This window comes from Anabrus simplex, chromosome 8 (assembly GCF_040414725.1).
Source record: "Anabrus simplex isolate iqAnaSimp1 chromosome 8, ASM4041472v1, whole genome shotgun sequence".
Classification (NCBI taxonomy): domain Eukaryota; kingdom Metazoa; phylum Arthropoda; class Insecta; order Orthoptera; family Tettigoniidae; genus Anabrus; species Anabrus simplex.
The window spans coordinates 214,270,881-214,292,590 of NC_090272.1; the positions used below are offsets into that span (position 1 = coordinate 214,270,881).

General features: G+C 38.7%; 1 protein-coding gene across 1 annotated transcript in view; it reads left to right on the forward strand.

Annotated features, from left to right (window-relative positions):
- Positions 1 to 21,710, forward strand: part of LOC136879369 (armadillo-like helical domain containing protein 1) — a 99,972-nt gene that overhangs the window by 26,550 nt on the left and 51,712 nt on the right. Inside the window, exons 3-4 of the mRNA XM_067153185.2 lie at positions 5,346 to 5,554; positions 14,118 to 14,284. Coding sequence (XP_067009286.2) covers positions 5,346 to 5,554; positions 14,118 to 14,284 — 376 coding nt within the window. The remainder of the gene's footprint in view (positions 1 to 5,345; positions 5,555 to 14,117; positions 14,285 to 21,710) is intronic.

Below are 21,710 nucleotides of genomic sequence, written 5' to 3' on the forward strand. Positions count from 1 at the left end.
ACTGACACAAGTGCATGGATTCCAGTAGTGAGATAGTGCATCCTGCCTCAATCTTTGCAACAATATGAAAAAAATAGTTTTTCAATTTCATTTTACAGAGATTCTTGATAATATGACCTCTTATACATAAGGATTCTGTTCACTTCTTGTGCCTATGATGCTTGCTTGCTCTTTGTTTGGAGATGTGTGTGTGCTGCAGAAGTTTTCAGAAATAATATACGGTACCAGTATTTCACTGACAAGATAGTCTTTACATTGTTGGTGATTATTGCTGTTCTTCATATTCAAAATTTCTGTTTTTGGCATATGGTCAAGTAAATCAGCTGATTTGTATACTGTATTTCAATGTTTGTAGTTTCAGCGTCCGGTATAATTACAAGAGAAGTTGTTGAATCACTGTTCTAGACATCTTCCTTTGTACTTTCGATATTTCAGCAATTAAGGGCAGTTTTAATTTCTGTTAGTATACAATAGAATAAAAAGTCTGTCTATCAAGTATTTAGTTTTAACTTCAGCTCTATTGTTTCAGTTAACCTGTTGTAATTATGATTTGCCTAGGTGCAGTTTAGAATAATGTAGTGTAGTTCTTTTATGAGAAAGTATCTTGCTCAGTTTATTTGTGTGTAATCCTATTGATATTTCAGCATTTAACTTAACGGCAAGTTTTCATTTCTGTTAGAGCATAGTAGGTTAAAGTCTAGTATACAGAACTACTTTCATCTGAGTTTTCTAAACTCATAGGATATGTTATTTTTGTTGATTTTTTTCAAAATATCTCATATTTCTTTGAAGAAGATTAAAGAATGGCTGAGAAATGCAGGTGCAGAGACTGTGGGTGTGAGTGGGCATTAAAGAATATGAGGGAAGACAGAAAGTTTGAGAAAGATTATTAGGATTGTAACGAAGGACAGGAATGAAAGTAGGTCTCCCTCCAACAGTATACAGGTTACAGTTGGTAGACAGGAAGGAGAGAAAGGAAGGGGAGAAGTTGTGGAATGCAGGTGGGCTAATGTTTTAATGGAAAGGAAATTGAGGGCCAATTGGTCTAGTTTTGGTGAGGAGAGGAATCAGTATGAGTCACTCCAGGTAGAACAGCAGGGGAAACATGAGGAACAGGGAAGTGTTTCAGAAGAGGAGGAAGGTAAGAGGAGAGGTAAGAAAGGGAAACTTAGAGTAGGAGTTAGGAAGAGGGAGGAGGAAATAGGTACAGCAGGCATCAGGGAAGATAAGGGAGACCAGGAAGGGAGGTGATTTAATGAGATGGGAAGGACTGAGGCTCTGGTCATGCCTAATAATCCTACTTTTAAAACCTTTCTTTCTTGCATGTTTATTTTTAACTATGACAAAAAACAGCTTCATGATCAGTTACAACATCTGTCATTTCAGTTTCTGTATAGAGCTCATCTGGTTTTACCAGTGCCACATCCAGAATACCCTTCACTTTAGTTGGTTCCATCCCTTTCTAATGCAGCTATCCTTCCCAGATTAACTTACTTACCTTTTGTTGGTTGTGCTTTCTGTCATTCGCATTACTTTCTCAGTTACCAATTGGTAAATTGAGATAACCCACTACAGTCACATTCCTTTTCCACATACTGTAGCTTATTACCTTATCAAATAATTCTGCATCAGCGTCAGCACCACCCTTTCCAGGTCTGTACACCCCAAAAACATTAAGTTGCCTATTATCTTTAGAGATGAGCCTTACACCTAGAATTTCATTTTTCTCATCCTCAACTTTTTTTCTAGCTTACCAATTCTTCTTTCACCAGTATGAATACTTCACTTCCTATCTTGTCCCTGCGATAAACACTCCAGTTCTGTGAAAAAATGTCTGCATCCATAATATCACTTCTCAGCTGTGATTCAATTCCTATTACAGTATCTGGTAAATATACGAGGGCTGTAAATAAAGTAGTGTCAATATTGATAGAATGCAATATTTAATTAACCAAACAGTACAGTTGCATTACATTCCTTCACTGTAGTCACTCGCAAAGTATATTACCTTTTTCCAAATGTCAGAAAGGTGCAGGGGACCCTTGGCAAGGCGTTCTCTGTTGATGATAGCAATGGAGCGCCCTACAGCGCGAAGTACAGATGCCACGTCAGGAAATTGGTGGCCTCGGAGGGGTTCCTTCAACTTCAGAAACAGGTCGAAATCACAAGGACTCATGTCTGATAGGTTTAGAGGGTGTTCCAAGACCTCCCAATGTCATCGAAGCAATAAGAGCTTGGCATTGTTTGTGACATGACGTGTGTTGTCATGCAACACAATAGGACGATCGCCTTGCCGTAAATGTGGGCGTTTTGCCAATAGTATCATAATCTATAATCTTCATTTTCGTATTGACGAATTACACAATTAGAAATAGGAAAGAATTTCCACCTATCAATGCTTATTTATTGCACTTATTATTCTACAGGACTGGTTTCGACCCCTTACATAGGGTCATCTTCAGCTGAACCATACATTCACATCTATGTCATGAAGCTATGATTAAGATTACATTGTCTACTTTGAACCCAATGTCACCCAAATTTTATGGACGCCACAGGACAACATGATTCGATTTTAACATAAAGCAACAAGATTCAACACACAGCAGAGCTGAACATATTTTAGCCTAATTCTATCCATACGTCTGGCACCTTTTTTAAAATTGGAAAGTGTTTTATTCTTTGTATATACATGAAGATAAAATCTTTTATTCATACAATGTGACAATTTTACAAGCAAATCATATCATTTAAACTTCAAGAATAGCAACCAAGTGTACAACTATGTAAATAAGACTTGAACACAGAAGTCAACCGATGAATTGAACAACACGCAAGACACGAACGTTCATGTGCATGAAGTGTTCCTATATATACTGTATTCATCTTATATATATATATATATATATACATATATATATATATGTTAGTTTTAAGTAGAGATGTGTTTTATAAATTAATTTTAAGACCTAAAACATATCATTTTAGACATACAATTGCATTGTCGCACATAGTGACATACACGCCAGATCCCGTTTCGACATGCTCCATTTGGATGTGACCAAGTGTTTATTGTCATATGGCATTCCCTAGACAATGTAATCTTAATCATAGCTTCATGACATAGATGTGAATGTATGGTTCAGCTGAAGATGACCCTATGTAAGGGGTCGAAACTGGTCCTGTAGCATAATAAGTGCAATAAATAAGTATTGATAGATGAAAAACCTTTCCTATTTCTAATTGCCAATAGTAGTCACTGTTGATGGTTTGCCCCTCAGGCACAGCATACATACAAATAACACCCTCATAGTCATATGCCACAGTCAGAACATGCTTCATCCGACTGGGTCATGTCGAAATTTATGTGGATGTGGCGAACCTGGGTGACGCCATTCATTCGACTGACGCTTTAATTCAGGCTTGAAGGCTCATCCCCACGTGTCATCAATGGCAACAATGAAATGCATCTCCTTTTTTGCGGTATCTGTTCAGGTGAATGCCAGCCAGTGCATATCGGTGCCATTTCTTTACGTCAGTGAGTTGACGTGGAACCCAATGGGATGCAATTTTCCCCGTGTTAAGACATTTTGTCAGTATGTGCCACACCGTTCGATGACTGAAACCAACCTCTATGGATAATTCCTGGATAGTCCGTTAATTATTTACGGAAATTAGACCACACATGATGTCAATCTGGTGTTGAGGAATGGACGGACGACCCGTGCGGTGAAAATCCACAGTCTCATTCCGACCTGCACAAAACGCCTTGACCCACAAGTATAAAGAATGAGAGTTTTCCACCTAATTAATACTTTATTATATAAAGTGTCTGAAATATTTCAATCACATTAAAACACAGTACTGGTTTCGACCTGTTAATTAAGTCATCATCAGCTAGTGATGAACCTGCTTATGATGACCTAATTAACAGGTCGAAACCGGTACTGTGTTTTAATGTGATTGAAATATTTTAGACACTTTATATAATAAAGTATTGATTAGGTGGAAAACTCTCATTCTTTATACTTGTGTGCTCAAACTATCAATACAGACAATGAAGCTGATAGATTATAGTATGCCTTGACCCATCGTGCAACTGTCCAATACAGCAATGCATTCTCGCCACAGGCTTCATGTAAACCTCGATAACATTCTGATGCATTTTTGCCATGGTCAATCTTGATTTTAATCCATGAATGCTGATCACTTTTTGTAAACATGCTTTAGAGTGGTGAAATCGACACTCTTCATTTCAGTGCCACAAAGCAACAACACTCCTCACTGGATGCAAGTCAGTTGTGCACTACTCATTGACAACAGCGCTACCTGACTGCTCCCACATCCTATTTGGTCTACGTTGCCACTACATTATTTATATCTCTTAAATTACTTAATTTTATTCCTTTCTTTACAGGTCTTCTACATTTTAACAATAACATTGTTATGTCATCCTTTCTTGACTTCCAGCTCCCTGTACTCTTATCACTGCTCTCTTGCCCACCTTGTTTCCCTGAATGTACCTCGCTATAACCCTTCTGAACAAACCTAACTTATGCGTACCACTGCGGTTGAAGCAAAGACCATCTGAACGCAGATCCCTATCTCCTACCAAACCATTAGGACTCAAAACTCCTTCTAAATTCCCCCAGGAGCTCTGAACTTGGGAGCATGAGTTGATGACCACAGGACCCTTCGCTGAGTCCTGGCATTGCTTACACTTAGTTGTGTTAGGCTCCTCACTTTCATCTATCCTATCCGACCTCCCTCGGTCAATTCTTGTTCTTTTCCGACTGCGATGGTATTAGAGCACTCAAGGCCTAAGGAGTCTTTTGTTTTCACGCCCTTCCTGGCCCTTGCCTTTCTTTGGCCGATACCTTAATTATTCGATTGGATCCCTTCCATTTTTTCTCTCTGATTAGTGTTTTATAGAGGATAGTTGCCCAGTTGTACTTCCTATTAAAACAATAATCACCACTCACCATTCTTCTAAATTGTAGCACTATCTGTAAAGAATTGCATATGTGATTCTAGGTATTTTCTTATATCATTTGTATATGCACTATAAGAACAACAGAGGCTCCAAATCACTACCCTGTGGACACCACTCCCTATTACTATGTAGTCTAAGAAAATTCTCCACACTCACACCTTCTGTTTTCTATAATTTTATTTAATTTGATGTAAATTTGATTTAATGCAGTTATTACCGATTCCATCAAGAGATGGAATGCAGAACTTTCAGTGCTTTACTAATAATTATTGAAAATAATTTGTTTCAGTTAGGCCTACACAACATATCATGCGTATTTCTTTGAGTCTTTTAATTTCTTTGTTGACTGCAGGGTACTTCCATGGAGCGTGCACAGTTTTTGGTCACTTTCTTGTCGGAGTTTGAAGGCCAACCATCAGTAAATCTCGACAGAAAGCTGGGCTATGGAGCAAGCCTTTTTCTTGCCCGCTTTTTGGTTTGGCTGCAAGTCAGCTACTTACATAGCCGTCATGTGACACTCCTTATTAAAGTTCTTAGTCTCTTTATTGAGAATGTAGATGGGTAAGTATCTTAATGGAGTTATTCATAGATTTGAGTAGAACAATAAGAGGCAATCGGAAGGAAACTCTTTGTTCATTATTTTATACTCTTCTGTACAAAACTGAGTCACGCAGTTTGTCCATAAGCCTTTTATAGGCCAACAGGGAATAAAGTGTGTCCATCAGTTGTTTTTGTTCACACCTTTATTTTTTTTCCTGTATAGCTAGTCGCCACTTTTATTCATCACTGTAATGGATGAAATAACAAAAAGAGATAAGAGATACAACAACAACTCTGAGTTTAAAAGCAGACGATGTGGTGATATGGGGTGATAGTGAGGCTGAAGTACAACAGAAGCTGAATGACTGGAATGCTATATTCACGCAATTTGGTCTCAAGATGAGCAAATCCAAAATGGCAGTGTTGTCTGTTAGTTGACAGAACATTTGTACTAACATCATTCTAGATGGATTAAAGTTGGAACAAGTACATCAGTTCTGTTTTCTTGGCAGTGCAGTCACAACAGTTTATTAGTAATCACATAAATGGGATTGTAAATGAAGGATACAGATCTCTGCACATGGTTATGAGGGTATTTAGGGGTTGTAGTAAGGATGGAAAGGAGAGGGCTTATAAGTCTCTGGTAAGACCCCAACTAGAGTATGGTTCTAGTGTATGGGACCCTCACCAGGATTACTTGATTCAAGAACTGGAAAAAATCTAAAGAAAAGCAGCTCGATTTGTTGTGGGTGATTTCCGACAAAAGAGTAGCGTTACAAAAATGTTGCAAAGTTTGGGCTGGGAAAAACTGGGAGAAAGGAGACGAGCTGCTCGAATGAGTGGTATGCTCCGAGCTGTCAGCGGAGAAATGGCGTGGAATGACATTAGTAGGCGAATAAGTTTGAGTGGCGTCTTTAAAATTAGGAAAGATCACAATATGAAGATAAAGTTGGAATACAAGAGGACAAATTGGGGCAAATATTCATTTATAGGAAGGGGAGTTAGGGACTGGAATAACTTACCAAGGGAGATGTTCAATACAATGTCATTGAAATCATTTAAGAAAAGGCTAGAAAAACAACAGATAGGGAATCTGCCACCTGGGCGACTGCCCTAAATGCAGATCAGTATTGATTGATAGTTGACCATCTGCAGAAATTACTAGTAGAGTACAGAATGGAGCGCAGGTCTATCCTCTTATGAGAAAGCTTCTTTGGGATAAGCAAGTTCCATTAAGATCAAAATGAATACTCTACAGGAGCTTCTTTGTACCAGTTACCACATACAGTCTAGAAACCTGCATCCAAAAAACCAACAGAAATAACAGCAAACTACAAGCAGTGGAAATGAAGTTCTTAAGTATAATTCAGAAAACATGGAGGGACAAAATAAGAAACGACTAGATACGCCATCTTGTCCAAGTGAAAAAATCCCTTAGTGCGGTCTGTGTTGAAGCCAGGCTGAAATGGTTTGGTTGTGTCTAAAGAATGAACCCGCAGAAAATACTAGACTGTGGTTTGAAAAGGAACTCGAAAGCAAAAAATCAAGAGGTTGGCCAATGAAGAGATGGATCGATCAGATTAGAAACGATCTGAATTTGCAGCAGGTTATGGAAGAGACATCTACATGGAGAGAAGTAAATGGAGAGCATTCATTCTATGCAACCAGGAAACTGGAGCTGGCTCAAGATGATGATGTTGAGTCTTCTGTACTGCAGTGAGCAATATCTGTTGTTGTTTCAGAGTGTCTGTTAGATTTTTCAGCTTACCCATCCTGAGCAGGGAGTGGCCACCCTCAGTGGGTGGGGGCAGTAGAATAACACCTATGGTATTCCCTGCCTGCCGTAAGAGGTGACTAAAAAGGAGCCTAGGTGCTCTGAACTTTGGAGCATGGGCTGGTGACCACGGAGCCCTTGCATTGCTTCCACTTACTTATGCCTGGCTTCTCACTTTCATTTATCCTATTCAACCTCCCTTGGTCAGCTCTTGTTCTTTTCCGATGCTGATGGTATTAGTGCACTCGAGGCCTAGGGAGTCTTTCATTTTTAATGCCCTTTGTGGCCCTTGTCTTCCTTTGGCAGATACCTTCATGTTTCGAATTGTCAGATCCCTTCCATTTTTCTCTCTGATTGGAGTTATATAGAGGATGGTTGGCTAGTTGTACTTCCTCTTAAAACAGTAATCACCACCATCATTCAGAGTGGTAAAAAAGTTTTGATGTTAATGTCCTATTTTTTTTCTTTGTTTTGCTAGGGGTTTAATGTCACACTAACACATTGAAGGTTTCTGGTGATCAAAGAATGGGAAAAGGCTAGGATTGGGAAGGAAGTGGCTATGTCCTTAATTAAGGTACAGCCCAAACATTTGCCTGGTGTGAAAATGGAAAACCATTTTCAGGGCTTCGTACCCACCATTTCCTGAATGTAAGCTCTCAGCTATGCGGCCCTAACCGCACCGCCAACTCGCCTGGTAGTTCTGTTTTTACTTGGCTCTCTGTCTGTTATGATATCATGGGAAAACGGCTGGACAGAATTGCTCAAAACTCAATACTGTATTTAAGTTAAAGGGTAGCTGGGATCTGCACTAGGCATGACCGGTCTCGAAAGCCCAGAATAACGGCCGAGAGGATGCGTTGCGCTGACCACACGCTCCCTCGTAATCTGCAGGCCTTCAGGCTGAGCAGCGGTCGCTGGGCAGGCCAAAGCTCTTTCAAGGGCGTTAAGTGCTGTGGGGTTTGGTTTTTTGCGATAATGACAATTAGTGCCTAAAACATGCTGTTAGTTACTGTGTAAACTTACACACTGCTATTTAGAAACCATGCTTTAAAAAACCTGGTGAAATGTGACGTGTTAAGGCATAGCAATATTAAGGGGTCCAAAACAGGACATGTTCTCCATTAATGTAAACTTTGCACAGTTTAATTTATTAATGGCATATGGCCTCCGACGAGGCCTGATGCAGGTCTTTCAAGTTGATAGGCGACCTGAGTATCTATGGGGATGGGGCCCTACCTATCATGAAGATGATACACACACCCACCCCAAGCCATCAGAATGAACCAATTAAGATTAAAATCACAGACCTGGCTGGGAATCAGACCTGGCCTCCCTGGACCAAAGGCCAGCATGCTGACCATTTAGCCATGGAGCCGGACAGTTTGCATAGTAAAAGTGCAGCAGAATGTATAATTTCAATATTTTATGTTACTTTTGTTTTTGTCATACAAGGAATAATAATAGAGTATTTGTGTTTATTGTATCTTTTAAAAACTTCCAGATATCTCCAGAAATGTTATTTCTATATAAGTGCTGTACATAAATTTATAGAAACTACAATTTTCAATCATTCATACATTTTACTGGACAGGACCCGGCGGAGTGCCTGTACGTGTTAACACGCTACAGCTATGGAGCCAAGCTCTGCATTCAGGGGATGAGTGGGTTCGAATCCCACCGTTGGTTGTACTAAGAATGGTTTTCAGTGGTTTCCTATTTCCACTTCCAGGCAAATGCTGACACTGTTGCTATTCATAGACCATAGCCAATTCCTTCTACCTCCTTATCCAGTTTAATTTAACCTCATTTGTTTCATCTTCATTAGCTCCTTAGCTGAGGTTGGCAAGGGGAAGTGCATCGGAACCATAACACTGTACAGGCTATGGTAACAGAGATGTTCATGAATTAAAATTTTTATTGCAAATTCCATCATCGATGACATAGAAATATTGTTGAATCACCATGGTGATGGTGGAGGTGGTTGTTGTGATTGTTTTTATAAAGTCCTAAACCATGTGGTTATCTGCCCATATTTGTCAGGAAGATAATGAAGATAACCATGGAATTGAGAAGGAAAACCAGAAGGAATGATTACTTGAAGAAAAAGAGAAAAAGGAATTGTGAAGGAAAAGGGAAATTAAAGACTATCTTGACTTTGGATACCCTAATCCTTATATTTAACAAATTCCAGCTTGTGCGTTTGGGAAGTTCCACCTTTCCACCACTTTAAAATCTTACAATTTTCTTAGATTACAATAATATTAATTTAAAAAGTTTTTTTGTTGGTACATGTTTTGTTTTCCATGAAAAACATCTTCAACCCTGATCTTGAATGATACTTGAAATAAACATAAAAACACAAGTAACATAGGTAAAGTACAATATTAAAAACAACTTGTCCTTAACTACATGAAAGGTTTAAATGTCTAAAGAGTCAATGTTTTCTCTTTGTTGTCACTGTTTGGCACCTCTGAAAGTAAAAGATGTGTTTGTGAAAAGCCACTTAAAAACTATCCTAAAATAAGGGATTTTAACATTTCTTAATAAATAATTAAAACAGTGGTATGTAGCTATGGAAGTTCTTATAGCATTCAACCTTGATGTGATGGAAAGGGGAATCTTCTTGCCAGATGAAGTAGACTAGGCCTAATTGTGTTCAAGATAAAAAGCAACTCTTTGTGTTGTGGTTACGTCCGAATCATCTGACTCCCCTCACGGCTGACTCACGCCGGGCCTCCTACTGCGCTCGGTACTGCTTTCCTCCTAGTGTTGTATCTGTATTTATTTTTAAAAAATTAATATTATTGTAATCTAAGAAAACCATAAGATTTTAAAGCAGTGGAAAGATAGAACTTCACAAATGTACAAGTTGGAATTTGTTATATATAATAACTCCACCGTGGATCAAGATGAAATTTATTACTTGTAATACCTTAATCCTGCTGAGGCGGAAGAAAACAAAATTTGAAAGCCTTAGGTCGATAAAACTGATCAACAATAACATTACACTAACCAGTATTGTTAGTTGAGGTGTGTTTTGTCTTTTTTGCTCCCACTCATCACCTCTAGATGGCACTACTCCGCAGTTATACAAAAACTAACTCATCAGCAAAAGATAGCACAACTAGTAGCCTGTATATAGATTCTGTGCATTTTGTTTGTCTTTAAAATTAATTATGAAAATCAGATGCTTTTTATTTATTTGATGTTACAATATTTTCTTTCTTAAAAGTGAAATTCTCCAAATTTAGGGTGCATAAATGAAATGAAATGGCGTATGGCTTTTAGTGCCGGGAGTGTCCGAGTACAAGTTCGGCTTGCCAGATGCAGGTCTTTTGATTTAACGCCCTTAGGAGACCTGCGCTTCGTGATGAGGATGAAATGATGATGAAGACGACACATAAACCCAGTTCCCGTGCCAGCGAAATTAACCAATTAAGGTTAAAATTCCTGACCCTGCCGGGAATCAAACCCAGGACCCCTGTGACCAAAGCCCAGCACGCTAACAATTTCGCCATGGAGCCGGACTAGGGTGCATAGGTTTCATGGGACTGTGAGATACATATAGTTCATAAATATGTAATCTTGAAGATCAGTTGGTGAGAAACTTACTCTTAGCAATCATATTAGTGACTTACATTCTCAGATAGGATCTTCTGATGATAAAGATTGGCCCTAAATGATGAGAAGGATTTCTGTGAAAGACCAGGCATTTTGTGTAGAAGGAAGTTTACATCAGAACAGGAGGTATTTCTTGATGGTGATCTAACCAGACATGTAAGTGGTTGAAACTTTTGAACTGAAATGGCCCTAGGGAAACAGTGTGGGAACGTGAGATGGAGAAGTTGAGATGATGAGTTTTGAATGGCTTTGTCAACACGTCCTTTTTGAGATGAAGCTCAGTCATAGAGAGTTATAGAGAGGTCACTCTCCCTCAGGAAAAGTGAGCAAGAGCTACCATGTTACAGCTTCATTCCGTATGGTAACAATGACATAGGGATGTGTGAGAACATACAGTGTTGGTAGGATGACAGGAACAAAACAGGGAATTGCAAGTAACAGACAGAAAGGAACAAACAAATATCAAACAAAATCATATATAGAGAGACAGGAACAGAAACTCAAAATAGGATAGACACTAGCATTTCTCAGTCTCTGTCATGAGAACTGCAGCCCCTTTGGTGCCACACTCCCTTCAAGAGGATTTTTTCTATAGCCACGGCGCATACAGTCCACATGGCAAGAATGAAGGTCATTTAGCTTTTGGCCCTAACCTGGGGCTTATGCATTCCTCTTCTCCCTAGTTCCTGAGATGGAGCAACGCACACAGGAAACTTGAACAAATATGAAAACACAGAAAGACAAGGATATTCTCCACATGTTCACACACTGCTGCCTTCAAGTGGATTGGCTCTCTCCTCATCAATTCCAGTTCTTCTCGCTCCTCCCACATGTTTGTTTCTGCTTCCCATCTTTATCAGGAGCGCAGGCATCAACACTCATTGAGGGGCCATCTCGAAGTATCAGTAGAAATTCTCTATGTACTACGAAAGTTCTATAGAATTCTAATGGAGTTGAAATGATGCAAATCTTATGTGGAATACCTTGTAGAAGAGAGATGTGTTCACGACCTGCCAGCCCCCAGAAATACATTTTCTTTTATAATCTAATGATATGTAGCATGTGCCATTCTCCATTACTCAAGCAGGCACTAGCATTTCTCAGTCTCTGTCATGAGAACTGCAGCCCCTTTGGGGCCACACTCCCTTCAAGAGGATTTTTTCTATAGCCACGGCGCATACAGTCCACATGGCAAGAATGAAGGTCATTTAGCTTTTGGCCCTAACCTGGGGCTTATGCATTCCTCTTCTCCGTAGTTCCTAAGTTCACAAGTTGGCAGCCTTGTGCACCGCATGATCATGTAGTCCACGAGAAAGAAACAAATGACAGTGAAATTGCTCCTAGATGTTTGCACCGCTAACAGTGACTCATGGTACTGATATTCCACAGTATATACTGAAACTTTGCCCACAGTACTTCACTCCTGTGTTCCTAGTCTTTAACCACTGGTATCCATCTTGATCTTATGTCTCTTCCCTTTTTTTCATGTTTTTCTTTGTATCCCACACTTTCTGCTTCAACATTCAAAGGAAAGCTCTTCTCACACTAACCTGTTGTTATGCTAATCCTACTGTATGCTCCTTTTCATGATACTATTTGCATACATTATACGGACAACAAGACACTTCTTTCTTAAAAAAGTGACCTAATTTCTGGTGTGCCTTATACTCAAAACTGATTTTATTTTTAAAATTCTAGTGTTTGAATTCAAATTACAATTTTTCTGCCAGTCTTGAAAAGGGACCTATTTTGATGCCCTGGAAATTTGGTACCATTTACATTGGATTTAACTGATTCTTATGTAATTACAAACATGCAATTCCCCAGGCACCATGAAAATTACTAAAATACTAGGTATATGAACTGTTATGGGTTTAGCATGTAAACCAAAACATCACAGAAAATGCTAGATGAGTATGAAGAGAAAAATCTTATCTTTCCATCACTTTGTTATTCAACATTGAAAGAAAACCAGCATGGAACTAGGACAAATTGCAAATATAAAAGAAACTCCTTTGACATTTGACTTGCAGATTAGCAGAACTGTTGCTACGGAAGGTGTTAAAACTCTAAGATAAGTGGTCACAAAAAAATCACTACACTGTTGTCTTTTCATGTTGCATCAATGGTGCTAAACTTATTTCAAAGCTCAATTCAAGCGCAAGACTATGCCAGAATCCCTGATACCACCAGATGTTCACATACATGACGAGGGCTGGATGGATGAGGACGGCATGAAATTATGGATTGACTGAGTGTGGGAGAGAAGGAAAAATGCTTTATTGAAAAAGAGTTCATTGCTTGCACTAGATCAGTTTAGTAGTTGTTTGAAAGATTCTGTGAAAGAGAAGTTAAGGCAGGAAAATACAGAGTTTTCTGTTATTCTGGGAGGACTTACTTTGCAATTTCAACCTCTTGATATCTCAATAAATAAACCCTATGAAGGTAGAGGACTAGAGCAAATGGATGGTGGGTAAAAGCCAACTCAGAATCACGTCAAAGGGTGTGTCAGTAGGTAAAACAGTCATGGTCTAGACTGAGTGATGACATTATTGTTTAATCTCTCACGAAGTGTGGCAAAAGTTATGCCCTTGATGGCAGTGAAGACCCTCATATATACTGTATATGTATGATGGTCTTCACTGTCACATATATATATATGGCATATATGGATGTCATATATATGCTGTATGTCACATATATATATATATATATATATATATATATATATGAAGAGGAGGAAAAAAAAATCAAAGTGGCAGATAGGACAAAAAAAGTTTGGATGATCTGCTGAGATTTTAAAGGTCAGTTTGGTTTTATGAACTCATTTTTATTTTTGCTCTGACTTGGTAAACTAATGATGAAGGTTTAATACAAAAAAGTTACTGAAAAATTTAAGTGTCTTATAGTCTGTAAAATATTGTATGACTTGATTTGACATTTGTTGCTCCTTTCCAGTACTTGCTGTTGGTTGAAAAATTGATGTCATAGTTTGGTGAAAGCTGTTTTGTTTTAAGCACATTATTAAAAATCTTCAAAAATTAATTTAAAAATACTTCTCAATAATCTGTTGTGATATTATATACAGATGTCTCTCTTTCATACATGGTTTAGGATAGTGCTGATAGATGAAGCATAAAAATTGTATGTGTCCATAACTGAAACAGTCTAATCCTATCCTGTCTGCAGTTGTCGGTTCGCAAGCGAGATTGTCCATGGAGGACTGCTCATGGTTCTTCTGGATATCATCAGGTGTCCTGCATTCAGTAATCAAGACAAGATCAATGCCATGGAACTGCTGGCAAAAATTGCCTTCAGAGGCCGACAGTACAAAGAAGAAATATGCCAGACTCATGGTTTGTCTAGTTATCAAACATATTTTTGTTAGCAGTGTTAAAATCCTGTTTACAATTTCATCCTAGATACAATTATACTGCACTAACTGTAAAATATCTACACAAGTGACCATTGCTCCCAAGGTATATTACTTCTTGACTTTACACATTGGCATACCAGTTTTCTAGCCCTTCGCATACCCAAAATTAATATTTCATTTATGTGAGTCACAGCTATTCATAGGTTCTCATTGTCATCTTCATCATCGCTTTAAAGTTCCAGTTTCTTGGACACTGTTGATAAGCCTCTTCCACTCTCCTTTCTTCATAAATATTCTATTCTTCATGACATCATCCAGTGTCCTTCCCCTATCTGCAACATCAGTCTCGACTATATCCATCCAGCAGGTTCTAGGTCTTACAACTACGTATTTTCCATCTATATGTCTTTCCAAGTGCACTCGGCTTTTCTCGTTGGCTCCATTCTCATCATGTGTCCGAACCACTGCAGTTTGGATGTGCCGACTCTGTCTGGTAGGGATGTCATCATTCCAGCTTCCTTCCTGCCTTGCTTCCTCATTTTTTAACTTGTCCATTCTCGTTTTCTGAATAGTGGACCTAAGGAAATTCATCCTTGATGCCTGTAGTTTTGATGAGTTTCTTTTTGTGGGTGCATTTTTTGATATCTTGGGTGAAGATCATTACGAAGTAGCCATTGAACATTGCTAATTTTGCTTTCTTTGCAATCTTAACATCTTTGCAATCTCCACTGCCAAGGTGGGTGAAACTGTCCACACTCGTAACTTTGATAAACAGTAGTGGGGACAGTGAACTGCCCTGCTGGACTCTCCGCTCTTGGTCATAAATCCTGATTAGTGTCCGTCTCCACCTCACACGCAGTTGGAACAGTTCTTGCACACCGTCCGGACTTTTTTTTTTTTAACAAGTTCTTCAGGCACCTTCCTCTTTCACAAGCACTGCCAGATCTTCTCTCTTGCAGCATTGTCATATGCCTTTTCAATATGCATGAATACCATGATCAAGTTCTTTACTTGCTCCCAATATTTTTCCATCAGCATTCTGGTACTGAATATAAGTTTTATAGTAGACCTGTTACATACTTCTGAAACCTTACCGCTTTACTTCTACCTGTAGTTCTATGATGGTTCGATGCCTCCGCTCTTTGATCTTTTCCAGAATTTTCAGCCCATGTGATGGGAGAGTTATCCCCTTTAGACGGTGTTCTTTTTGCCTTTCTTGATTCTCCCCTCAATGAGATTCAGATATCAAGACTGAAGTGGTTTGGTCACATGGAAAGGATGCCAGTAAACAGAACTGCAAGGAAGGAATTTGACAGAAAGGTGGAAGGAAGACAAACCGTGGGAAGGCCACGAAGGAAATGGATAGATTTAATTAAGAGCGATGTACTGCTGAGAGGTCATGATTGGGACAAGTTGGTGGAGGAAGAATGGTACAAGAACAGGATGAGATGGAGGAGGCTCATACACCACACCCTGGAAACTGGAGATGGTTTAGGATGATGATGATTGAACAGAGGAATGATAACACTGTTGTTCCAGTCTGCAGGTACTTTGCACTGTGTGTAGCCATTGCAGACCCTGTACTCCTGCTGCTCTGATCATGTTTGCATTCCCTTCATCAACTTCTGGTGATTTTCTGTTAGGAATAGTTCTCAATGCTGCTTCTGTTTCTGTCCAGTTCATATAGGGGCTTTCCTAAGCAGAATTTAACATCTGGCTCTATGTTTTCTCCTCTAATCCATTCAACAGGTGGATGAAATGGTTCCTCAGGACCTCTCTGATGTCACCATTTTTGTCTTCAAGTGCTTTGTTGGTATCTCATGCAAACCTTAATTTATTAGTTACAGCTATTTGCAGATTCTTAAGTAAACTTTCATTTATAAAAGGAATCATAAATCTTACCTTTGGAAACTTTCGGGCATTTCTGGAGGTTTTGTGGAGTGGAAAATTCTGAAGCAGTTAGGGATGTGCAAAGATATGAAACATTTATTGCACTCATATTGGTTAAATAAGGAGCTTTCATGGATCACTCCTCACTGAGTTGCCTGGGTAATGTTGAAGCTATACCACTAGTCTCAGAAAATGAAATATTTTGTAGTTTGCCGCCTCCTCCCCGCCATTTTCACCGTTCATTTGTACATCTTTTTACTCAAACCTGGCTGCACAATTATCAGAGTTTTCTGATTCATGTTGCTTTCTTCAGATGTATCACTGTCACACTCACTAAACAATTCTTCACAATTGGTCATTTCTGACTTATTTTCACCCTCGCTTCTCAACATAATTTCAGGAATAACACCGCTTGCTAACTGCCTTCTATGGAATTGATTACTACTACTGGCCTTGTATGGAGACAGCCATGACATTGATTAACACTCAGTGTCGAATAGAACGTGAACTAGTCAAGATAATTGAACACAGCCTTTCTTGCTAGAAAGAGCAATTCTTCCACTTTCAAATGTATGTAACATATTATAGCAAAACACCATCAAGTATCATTGTGTCCTGCATGCCATCTCATGGCTGGGAGCCATGAGAGTATGCCAATGCAATAAACATTCAGATTTGAACATATCAACATTCAGGGTAAAATACATAAGAAACCTATTCTTCTAGAGAAATGTGGATCATTAGTGAGTTTGGGACCTTATATAATCACCTAGCCTCTAACAAGATATTTTAAAAATATATTGCTATGAGCATACTGACACAGATTTCTGAGCCTCTTTATGTATAGAATATATCTTATACTAGCTGACCCACCCTTGGCCTTACATATTAAATATCTCCATATGTACTATGTTACATGACTGTCCATCTGGGGCCAATACAAACAAATTTTCTTTGGAAGTAACACGTGACGGGACCAATTGATCATGAGAGAAACAGTCAACGCTCAGGTCTAGATTTACATTACAAGATATTAGAATCATTCCGTATTGACGGTTTTCACTTTACAAAGGTGAAAAATGAGAGTATCCTCCTAATTCAATACAATAAATATTCCGTCATTAGACGGAGTAAACAAATTCAAACATGTTTCGGCTCGTTTGAGCCATCTTCAGTGAAAAATGAGGGGAGTTTGAAATAATTTACATAAAATAAGTTGAAAAAATGCAAAAAAACGTAATGAAGGAGCAAATGAAAAAACAAACAAAAGAGAGCCTAGACAGAAACAAAATTAGCACAAATATACAATATTTACATCAATATGCGGAGCAAAAAACAACTCACTGCGACAAAATTCAGTGAAAAGGTGTTAATTTAAAATAATAATAGAAACTAAAAACTGTTAACCTAAGAAAACAAAGGAATGAAAAAACAAGTTATGCAGATGGAAATGAACAATAGTAGCACAAGGTGAGGTTGTGGACCTCATAGTATACAAAATATTGTTTATTAACAATAACAAAACAGGTTGAAATCACTGTCGAAAATCATCCTTGTAGAAACCCATCACATTAAATTGGTCAGGAGGGGAGCGGGAGCAAACATTTTTTAGAAACCAAGCCTGATATGACGTGCAGGCGAAAAGCCTGTGACAAGGAAAAAATGCCAATGAAATTTAAAGCTTTAGAAACAGCAGCATTCTCAATATTTTCTCAATCTAGCGGTCCCTTTCTTGATTATTGTTTCATCATGTTGGCTGGTGTCTTGCCTTATTATAAAGGGTCGGAAGGGCCGCGATATAAAATTGAGAAGCTGTGTTACGTAAAAGACAGATGCATAGTAAACTGTAAGTGTTCTAGTGGAAACTGTCAATGAAGTTCTAATCTGTAATGGAAAAATGAGGTTGTGTGAGAAACGTGGGGTGATAAGTAAAAAGTGTAGAATGGCTGTGAAGAAAGCTTAAACTTACGGTGTTTAGCAGGTGGTTGTCCTCTCAAATGGCCTGGCCTTCTCAAAGTCTTTCTTTATTCGTGTCAGAAGTATCAACTTTACTTATAGATATTTAACAAAAAGCAACAAGATATCTACATTCCTACTATACAAATATACAAGTCTATTATACAATCACAGATAGAGCAACAATATTCGAGAGCTAGATGATGCTTGCCCAGTATTGGGCGACGTCAATAGCGTTGGGGGAGGCTGCAATCAAGTCTTTCATAGTACACATTGAAGGACATAAAACACACTGACATAGATGTTAGATCGTCTGCTGCTCTCCGCAATCACAAAGTGATGAATCACTTGAGAAGCCCCACTTCCGCAAGTTTACTTTGGTTCTGCCGACTTCTGTACGGAGTCTGTTAAGGGCTTTCCATACTGTCCACTTCTCCTGGTGTCCACATGGAAGACTTTCCTTTGGCTCTATCCAGTTGGAAAGGTGGTGGATTCTTTCTTTCCACATTGTGACTCTAGCATTCTCTGCTTTCCCCTCAAGGTTAACTGATGTGCGGAGAAAACTTTTCCTAGATTTTAGCCTCTGTGTGGCTGGTTGGTATCCATAGAGAGGATGTGCTTCTGAAGAAGATGCCTGGAGCCGTTCTTTGTTAGCTGCTACCTCCCTACGAATCTCACCAGGAGCAATACCAGCTAAAAGTTGGACCTTCTCAATGGGTGTAGGTTTCAAACATCCAGTGATGATCCTGCAGCTTTCGTTTAAAGCGATGTCGACCTGCTTCGTATGAGCTGACCTGTACCAAACCGGGGAGGCATATTCTCCTGCAGAATAGCATAGAGCTAGAGCTGATGTTCTAATTGTTTGTGGTTGTGTTCCCCAACTTGTTCCTGATAACTTTCGTAGAATGTTGTTTCTGGCAGCTATCTTTTGTTTCAGGTTTTGGCAATCTTTCTTATATGTTAATGTGCGATCCAACATAACTCCCAGGTACTTTGGTGTAAAGCAGTGTTCCAGTAAGTTCCCCTTCCATAGTACTTTGAGTTTCTGAGAGGCCTGCGCATGCCGCAGATGGAATGCACAGATTTGAGTCTTAGCTGGATTTGGTTTGAGTTGGTTTTTCTCATAATAGGTACCTAGCTCTTCTAAAGCAGCAGTTAAAGAGATCTCTGCTTCATCAAAGGTATCAGTTTGAGTAGTAAGTGCAAGGTCATCGGCATATATAAAGCTTTTAGTATTTTCTGGTAATGGCTGGTCGTTAGTGTAGATGTTGAAAAGAATAGGAGCCAGTACACTGCCTTGAGGTAGTCCATTCCTTTGATTCCTCCATCTGCTTCGGCGTCCTTGGAATTCGACAAAAAAGCAACGATTTTCCAGGAGAGTAGCTATCATCTTGGTTACCTTGATGTCTGTAATCATTCTATAAAGTTTGTGTAATAATATCCTGTGATTTACTGTATCGTAGGCAGCTGAGAGGTCCACAAAAGCCACACCAGTAATCTTCTTCATTTCAAACCCGTCCTCGATATGCTGGGTTAGATGTAAAACCTGTGCTGTGCAACTCTTTCCTGGGCGGAAGCCACATTGCTGAGGGATTAGGACTTGGTCTACTACTCCCATTAAGCGATTGAGCAAAGTAACGGTCTCGTTCGCATGATCGAGTCTATTGTTGGTCTATTGTTGGTTCCATCTGCATCATTTGTTTTTTCATTCCTTTGTTTTCTTAGGTTAACACAGTTTTTAGTTTCAATTATTATTTTAAATTAACACCTTTTCACTGAATTTTGTTGCAGTGAGTTGTTTTTTGCTCTGCATATTGATGTAAATATTGTATATTTGTGCTAATTTTGTTTCCGTCTAGGCTCTCTTTTGTTTGTTTTTCATTTGCTCCTTCATTATGTTTTTTAGCATTTTTTCAACTTATATTATGTAAATTATTTCAAACTCCCCTCATTTTTCACTGAAGATGGCTCAAACAAGCCGAAACATGTTTGAATTTGTTTACTCCGTCTAATGACGGAATATTTATTGTATTGAATTAGGAGGATACTCTCATTTTTCACCTTTGTAAAGCAGGTCTGGATTTGTTAAATTTGTAAAGTAAAGTAGAGTTTGACCGTGCGCTTTATTAATGCTCATCCTTTTACTGGGAATTGAAGCCTTTTAAACTGAAATGGTAGGATGGTGAGTATCATTGGTATTCAAGAGATTAAAACAGTTTCACTGGCTTCACACCCAGTGAGGATCGTGCACTCAAGTAGAAATAATTTTAACACTTTTATTAGCAATCTTGTGCCATTACACAATTTTGGTATGTTTAGGTTGTGAAGTAATATAATAGGGGAACCTACCTATAAAACCAGTTTATGGGGAAGACTTCCAGGGGAGTCAAAGAATTTAAAAATTCAGTTGGATAATGTACCGCTTGTTCTATATCCAGGACAGTATGAACTGAATGGTAAATTTTAGATGGTGGATCAAACCTAGACATTATCATGTCATTTACTTTATTGACTTGCTCGTTAGTTGGAGACAGTTTAGCTCTCACCTCAAACAAACTCTGCATTATGATAGAAATATTTGAAAGATATAGATAAACCTCTCCTATCAAGTCCTGTAGATTTGGGGACAAAACACATAGGTAGTGCCCAGATTCATATGCACTAAAATCTCCAAAATATGCATGCACATATGCACTAAAATGTTGAAAATATGCACTAAAAATAAAACAAAATACAATTACCAAACGTATTATTTCATTTTAACTCAGTCTTAAATTGACAAACATGTTTCATTCCTTGCAAAATGATGGTGGATAGAATGAATTTATGCACTGAAAATGATCGTTCTTCATCGACGGATGTAACTGGGCAATACTTATACACTGTCACTGAGTGCTCGGAACATTCTTCTGGCAAAGATTGCCTGATTCCACTTATGTAGTTGCTTATGGATTGAACCTTCTTCAGTCCTGGTTTAGAGTCCAACACTGCACTCAGTTTCCTTTTAACTTTTTCTCCAGTTCACCAGGGACACCATTTAAAGAACTAATGGTGTTTTGAATTAACTGAAGGGATTCATGCAGGAGTGCACTATGAGTTTCTAAGCCCTTAATCGCCTTCAAAAGTGATGAATAATGTACATGGATGAAACTGATATCATTATATACATTATATATATGATTGAAATGCGCCTTTTGCTTCACGGACATGCGCAGTATGACTACCGTCAAAACTTTTAAGGACATCTTTCACTTGATTAAAGTTCTCCAGGTAGAACGATACTGTGGATAACCAAGTTCCCCATCTTGTGAGAACAGGTTTCAGTGGAAGAGAAACCTGAGGTAGATGGGTATTTTTACAACTGCACACGAGCTGGTGCTTTTAGGAACAATTTGTTTTTCCACTTGAAATTACTTTGTTGACAGATGGAAAGATGGTACATATCTCTTCTGCAATACAATGGAATTCATGGGCCAAACAAGTGACATGGATGAGATTTGAAAAAATACTCGAAGAGATTGACCAGCTTTCAACATATACGAAGCTGTGACTAAAAGGTG